We start from the raw sequence: 7,967 nt of genomic DNA, 5'->3' as shown, positions 1-7,967 counted from the left end.
AGAGGCAAAGGAGGACATTCAAGTCTTTCACCGGCCAGCACAGCATACCATGGTATGAGAACGATGTTTAACTCTCTTGTGCCATGGTGCCAAAAAAGTGTTTAAAAAGTTCATCAGAGGATTTTAAGATATGGCTATTTAGTTAAAAAGTCCATTGCCACTGTTATTCAATCCAGCAAAAATTTATTAAACCCCTATTCTGTGCTAAGCACAGAATTGCTAGGATGGTACACTATTCAGGTCTCACCTCATAAAAATCTTTCATCAGGGGGTGCCTGGGTGGCTCAGTGGGTTAAGCCTCTGCCTTCGGCTTGGGTCATGATCTCGGGGTCCTGGGATGGAGCCCTGCATCTGGCTCTCTGCTCATCAGGGAGTCTGCTTCCCTCTCCCTTTCTGCCTGCCTCTCTGACTACTTGTGAACTCTCTGTCTCTGTCAAATAAATAAATAAAATCTTTTTAAAAAAAAAAGAAAGAAACAAACAAACAAACAAACAAAGAAAATCTATCATCAGGACAGGATTTAGAAAACCATAGCCTGCAGACAAAATCCAGCTTGCATCCTCTTTTTACAAATAAAATTGTATTGGGATGTTGTCACACTCCTACATTCCTGTAGTGACTGTGGCTGCTCTCAGGCTACAGGGGCTAAGCAGACTAGTTTCAACAGACCATACAGCATATAAAGCCTAAAATATGTATGATCTTCCACTTTACTGTAAGAAATGAGTTTGCTGACCCCTAATCTAAGAGAAAATGCACCATAGATAGTAGAATTAATTACAGTTGTATAATCGTCAGTCACCTAACCACCAACCCAGACTCTCTGGGTAACTCCCAGAGTCAAAGCTAACTCAACATCACGAATACCTTCCTATGAGCCTTTATCACAAAGTGTTTTCCAAACCAGCTTTGTATCCTGAAAAGTCACCTAAGTGGCTTAAATAGAGGGCTGAACAGAACCTATGGGAAAGGTTAAACAAATCAGTTAGTTCTGAAGAAATAGAAGGGCAAAATTGATTATTACTGACATTATTGTCAGGATAGTTTTACCTTAGCAAATTCTACTTTCAAGAAAAATACTGATTCTTCAACAAAAATCACATTTGCAGCTAGTATGTTTTGATCCCATTTTGAATGACATAAATATGAATGAGGAATAAAAAGGAGCATCACTTTATGTTGCAAAAAATTTTTATTAAAACAGTTGAAATTCTTCCAGTTTACTATTAAGCCCTACTGTGATTCAGTTGAAACTTCCAAAATATTTAAAATATTAATAATTACTTCTTGATTCCTATCAACTAGAGAGTAGATTACCTTTAAAATGGAGAATAAGTTAACCATCCCGTGATGCTGGCCTCAGGGAACAACACTTTGCATCCTGTGTCCTTCATCCTACTCGGGATCCCAGGACTTGAGAATTACCAGTTTTGGATTGCCTTCCCCCTCTGTGCCATGTATCTTGTGGCTGTAGTTGGCAATATCATTGTCCTTCATATAGTCCGAACTGACCACACGCTGCATGAGCCCATGTACCTGTTCCTAGCCATGCTGGCTGTCACTGACCTGGCCCTGTCCTCTTCCACCCAACCTAAAATGCTGGCTATACTCTGGTTTCATGCTCATGAGATTGAATACCATGCCTGCCTCATCCAGGTGTTCTTCATCCATGCCTTTTCTTCTGTGGAGTCTGGGTTGCTCATGGCTATGGCCTTGGACCGTTATGTGGCTATCTGCTTCCCACTGCACCACTCTACTGTCCTGACCCCAGCTGTGGTGGGTAAACTGGGGGCAGCTGTGATGATGAGAGGGTTGCTGTGGGTGAGTCCCTTCTGCTTCATGGTGTCCAGGATGCCCTTCTGCACCAACCGTGTCATTCCCCAGTCATACTGTGAGCACATGGCTGTGCTAAAGCTGGTGTGTGCAGATACTAGAGTCAACCGTGCATATGGGCTCTTTGCGGCCTTCTCTGTGATTGGCTTTGACATAATTGTCATTAGTATATCTTATGTGATGATTTTGAGAACTGTTCTGAGGTTGCCCTCTGAGGAGGCCCGACTCAAGGCTTTTGGCACGTGTGCTTCCCATATCTGTGTCATCTTGGCTTTTTATATCCCAGCCCTCTTTACCTTCCTCACCCACCGCTTTGGACATCATGTGCCCCGAGTGGTACATGTCATGTTCGCTAATCTCTACCTCCTGGTACCTCCCATGCTCAACCCCATCATCTATGGAGTTAGAACCAAGCAGATCAGGGACAGGGTTATTCAAGGATGTTGTGGGAAAGATCCCTGAGCCAAACGTCACGGTAGCAACCAACCCCACGGCACAACCAACCCCACTGCCCCACTGGTCTGGGATCTTCACATATTAGCACAAAGTCATCTCTGGGAGACAAATGGATAAACAAGATGCGGTACATATATACAATGGAATATTCTTCATCTATCAGAAAGGATGAATACCTATCATGGACATTGACGGAACTGGAAGGGACTAAGTTAAGCGAAATAAATGAAGTGGAGAAAGACAATTATTATGGTTTCACTCATATGTGGAACATAAGGAATAGAGTGGAGGACCACAGGGCAAGGAAGGGAAAACTGAATGGAAACAAATCAAGGGAGACAAACCATGAAAGACTCTGGACTCCAGGAACCTAACTGAGGGACACAGAAGGGAGGTAGGTGGGGGAATATGGTGACAAAGTGATGGGTATTAAGGAGGGCACATGCTGGGATGAGCACTGGGCTTTATATGCAACTAATGAATCACTGAGCACCACAACATAAACTTATGATGGACTATATGTTGGCTAACTGAATTTAGTAATAATAATAGTAAGTCATCTCTGTGAACAAGAGGTTAGCAACCCTCCAGAACAAAAGGAAATGTTTCATGATGCCCAGAACATGAGCTCTCTGAGAGACGTGACTGGCCGTAAATACTGAGTTGACCAATCTTCATCATCACAGGAAAACTGTAAAAAGTATGTCCACCATTCAAATTAGTGAAGATTTTAACAGAATTCCATCTTCCACAGACCACTACAGTGAAAATTATTTTTACCCTGCCAGGAAAAGTCCAGGTTCCTATGCTTTTTTAAAAAACAGATTACAACTTTCCACCAAAACAGTTATAAAATACATGTATTTTTCCCATCTTGGAATCTCTTTGTACAAGTAGAATTTGAGGGGAAGAAAAACAGTACAAAGGCATGCAGAGATTCATTATTTATAAAAACAAAAACAGGGAAACTTACACATATTGATATATAAGATCCGGATGAAGAATGAGCAATTGCATATCATGTATCATGTAACTAATATATTTGCAAAGAGCATGTAAAAATGTGAAGAATGATCAAGATAAAATATTAAATAAAAAAGAAAAATGACATCTGTCCATAAGGCAGAAACCAATTCTAAGAAGAAATACATATACATAGAAAAAGATTCGGAATACATCGAAACGCTAATAACAGAGAGTAGTGAAATTTATGGTATTTTAGTTTTCTTTTTTACACTTTCATATATTTGTAAAATTACCCTTGATTGAGAGTGTCATTTTAACATGAGAAAAAAAGTAATGCAGACAAGAACAGAAGTGTACAGAAAAGGTTAATTCAGTGCCAAAGCCTAAGGGAATGGAGTAGGCAATCTGAGAAGCAAAGCAAAAGCTTGAACTCTAGAAAAGCTTGAACATCTCCATGAAAATTTGCACCCAGAATCATGTATTAACACTGGTAACAGGGAGCATTTGTTGGTCTCTCCTTCTAGAAATTGCCTATTCCCTGATGACAATGGATTGCAGAGTGAAGAAGTTTTGGTAAACAAATGGAAAAGGAGATTCTCTTCTGAACATAGCTATAATGTATGGTTAAAAGTAGTGAAAAGTCATAAGCAGATTGAGTATTTGTTAATATTTAATTTCCTTTGCAAAAATAAAATGTTAGGCTGTTTTAGAAAACCACATTTTTTCTAATTTTTTCAACTTTATTGTGGTGTATTATACAAAAACGTGCATATGTTTATGTATTCATTTTGATGAGTTTGGACATATGCAAACACACATGATAGCATCACCAAAAACATGATAAAATCATCCATCACAATTACTGCATTTGTGTATTTATCCTCCTTCATCACTGTGCTGTCAATGCCAATAGTGAGGAAGGTTTAGAACTTGGGCTCTAATGTTACTAAAACCAACATGAGATGAAGGTGCTTGAAGAGGAAGTGGGAACATGTTTGCTTCTCCCAGCAGAAACAGCTAATGGAGCCTAAAAGTTTCCCCAGAAATGAACGGGTATTCTGAAGGAGCATTTTCAAGATTCCCAGATATTAGAGATGTAAAGGAGCCGTGATCTCTTATAAGCAAATCAGTTAATAATTGTGAGTCTCTCTTTTTCTTTTTAAAATCAGCTCTGTTGCTGTTTAACTTGTAACAATAAAATGTAAATATTTTCACACACACTCTGAAGAGTCCTGACATATGCGTGCCCCTGTAGCTACCAGCCTGGTTAAGACATAGGACATTGCCCTCACTTCATGAAAGGTTCTCTTGCCTGCCTGGAGTCAATCATCCTCCTCTCCATCCCAACCAGGCAAACCCTGTTTTGACATCTTTCACTACAAAATGACTTTTCTCTCACTAGCACATTGATGAATGAAGGAATAAACAATATATTGAGTCTGGTGTCTTTCACTCAGTATAGTTTTTCAGATTGAGCCCTATTGTTGCATGTAAGATAAGCAGGTCATTTCCTATTATTGCTGAGTAGTATATTCTTTTTTTTTAATATAATTTTTTATTTTTTATAAACATATATTTTTATCCCCAGGGGTACAGGTCTGTGAGTCACCAGGTTTACACACTTCACAGCACTCACCAAAACACATACCCTCCCCAATGTCCATAATCCCACCCCCTTCTCCCAAACCCCCTCCCCCCAGCAACCCTCAGTTTGTTTTGTGAGATTAAGAGTCACTTATGGTTTGTCTCCCTCCCAATCCCATCTTCTTTCATTTATTCTTCTCCTACCCACTTAAGCCCCCATGTTGCATCACCACTTCCTCATATCAGGGAGATCATATGATAGTTGTCTTTCTCTGCTTGACTTATTTTGCTAAGCATGATACGCTCTAGTTCAATCCATGTTGTCGCAAATGGCAAGATTTCATTTCTTTTGATGGCTGCATAGTATTCCATTGTGTATATATACCACATCTTCTTGATCCATTCATCTGTTGATGGACATCTAGGTTCTTTCCATAGTTTGGCTATTGTGGATATTGCTGCTATAAACATTCGGGTGCACGTGCCCCTTTGGATCACCACGTTTGTATCTTTAGGGTAAATACCCAATAGTGCAATTGCTGGGTCATAGGGCAGTTCTATTTTCAACATTTTGGGGAACCTCCATGCTGTTTTCCAGAGTGGCTGCACCAGCTTGCATTACCACCAACAGTGTAGGAGGGTTCCCCTTTCTCCGCATCCTCGCCAGCATCTGTCATTTCCTGACTTGTTGATTTTAGCCATTCTGACTGGTGTGAGGTGATATCTCATTGTGGTTTTGATTTGTATTTCCCTGATGCCGAGTGATATGGAGCACTTTTTCATGTGTCTGTTGGCCATCTGGATGTCTTCTTTGCAGAAATGTCTGTTCATGTCCTCTGCCCATTTCTTGATTGGATTATTTGTTCTTTGGGTGTTGAGTTTGCTAAGTTCTTTATAGATTCTGGACACTAGTCCTTTATCTGATATGTCGTTTGCAAATATCTTCTCCTATTCTGTCAGTTGTCTTTTGATTTTGTTAACTGTTTCCTTTGCTGTGCAAAAGCTTTTGATCTTGATGAAATCCCAATAGTTCATTTTTTCCCTTGCTTCCCTTGCCTTTTGCGTTGTTCCTAGGAAGATGTTGCTGCGGCAGAGGTCGAAGAGGTTGCTGCCCGTGTTCCCCTCAAGGATTTTGATGGATTCCTTTCGCACATAGAGGTCCTTCATCCATTTTGAGTCTATTTTTGTGTGTGGTGTAAGGAAATGGTCCAATTTCATTTTTCTGCATGTGGCTGTCCAATTTTCCCAGCACCATTTATTGAAGAGGCTGTCTTTTTTCCATTGGACATTCTTTCCTGCTTTGTCGAAGATTAGTTGACTGTAGAGTTGAGGGTCTATTTCTGGGCTCTCTATTCTGTTCCATTGATCTATGTGTCTGTTTTTGTGCCAGTACCATGCTGTCTTGATGATGACAGCTTTGTAATAGAGCTTGAAGTCCGGAATTGTGATGCCACCAACGTTGGCTTTCTTTTTCAATATCCCTTTGGCTATTCGAGGTCTTTTCTGGTTCCATATAAATTTTAGAATTATTTGTTCCATTTCTTTGAAAAAGATGGATGGTACTTTGATAGGAATTGCATTAAATGTGTAGATTGCTTTAGGTAGCATAGACATTTTCACAATATTTATTCTTCCAATCCAGGAGCATGGAACATTTTTCCATTTCTTTGTGTCTTCCTCAATTTCTTTCATGAGTACTTTATAGTTTTCTGAGTATAGATTCTGTGTCTCTTTGGTTAGGTTTATTCCTAGGTATCTTATGGTTTTGGATGCAATTGTAAATGGGATTGACTCCTTAATATCTCTTTCTTCTGTCTTGCTGTTGGTGTAGAGAAATGCAACTGATTTCTGTGCATTGATTTTATATCCTGACACTTTACTGAATTCCTGTATAAGTTCTAGCAGTTTTGGAGTGGAGTCTTTTGGGTTTTCCACATATAGTATTATATCATCTGCGAAGAGTGATAATTTGACTTCTTCTTTGCTGATTTGGATGCCTTTAATTTCCTTTTGTTGTCTGATTGCTGAGGCTAGGACCTCTAGTACGATGTTGAATAGCAGTGGTGATAATGGACATCCCTGCCGTGTTCCTGACCTTAGCGGAAAAGCTTTCAGTTTTTCTCCATTGAGAATGATATTTGCGGTGGGTTTTTCATAGATGGCTTTGATGATATTGAGGTATGTGCCCTCTATCCCTACACTTTGAAGAGTTTTGATCAGGAAGGGATGCTGTACTTTGTCAAATGCTTTTTCAGCATCTATTGAGAGAATCATATGGTTCTTGTTCTTTCTTTTATTGATGTGTTGTATCACATTGACTGATTTGCGGATGTTGAACCAACCTTGCAGCCCTGGAATAAATCCCACTTGGTCGTGGTGAATAATCTTTTTAATGTACTGTTGAATCCTATTGGCTAGTATTTTGTTGAGTATTTTCGCATCTGTGTTCATCAAGGATATCGGTCTATAGCTCTCTTTTTTGGTGGGATCCTTGTCTGGTTTTGGGATCAAGGTGATGCTGGCCTCATAAAATGAGTTTGGAAGTTTTCCTTCCATTTCTATTTTTTGGAACAGTTTCAGGAGAATAGGAATTAGTTCTTCTTTAAATGTTTGGTAGAATTCCCCCGGGAAGCCGTCTGGCCCTGGGCTTTTGTTTGTTTGGAGATTTTTAATGACTGTTTCAATCTCCTTACTGGTTATGGGTCTGTTCAGGCTTTCTATTTCTTCCTGGTTCAGTTGTGGTAGTTTATATGTTTCTAGGAATGCATCCATTTCTTCCAGATTGTCAAATTTATTGCCGTAGAGTTGCTCATAGTATGTTCTTATAATAGTTTGTATTTCTTTGGTGTTAGTTGTGATCTCTCCTCTTTCATTCATGATTTTATTTATTTGGGTCCTTTCTCTTTTCTTTTTGATAAGTCGGGCCAGGGGTTTATCAATTTTATTAATTCTTTCAAAGAACCAGCTCCTAGTTTCGTTGATTTGTTCTATTGTTTTTTTGGTTTCTATTTCATTGATTTCTGCTCTGATCTTTATGATTTCTCTTCTCCTGGTGGGCTTAGGGTTTCTTTCTTGTTCTTTCTCCAGCTCCTTTAGGTGTAGGGTTAGGTTGTGTACCTGAGACCTTT

At 39.5% G+C, this 7,967-nt stretch overlaps 1 protein-coding gene across 1 annotated transcript; it reads left to right on the top strand.

Annotated features, from left to right (window-relative positions):
* Positions 1-1,341: 1,341 nt before the first annotated feature.
* LOC131820888 (olfactory receptor 52R1-like) lies at positions 1,342-2,295 on the top strand. Its single transcript, XM_059156760.1, has one exon. It carries the CDS (start codon positions 1,351-1,353, stop codon positions 2,293-2,295), a length of 945 nt encoding a protein of 314 aa, XP_059012743.1. The 5' UTR covers positions 1,342-1,350.
* The last annotated feature ends 5,672 nt before the right edge of the window (positions 2,296-7,967 follow it).

Source organism: Mustela lutreola, chromosome 1 (genome assembly GCF_030435805.1).
Source record: "Mustela lutreola isolate mMusLut2 chromosome 1, mMusLut2.pri, whole genome shotgun sequence".
In the NCBI taxonomy this organism is placed as follows: Eukaryota; Metazoa; Chordata; class Mammalia; order Carnivora; family Mustelidae; genus Mustela; species Mustela lutreola.
This window is presented reverse-complemented; position numbering and strand designations above follow the sequence as displayed.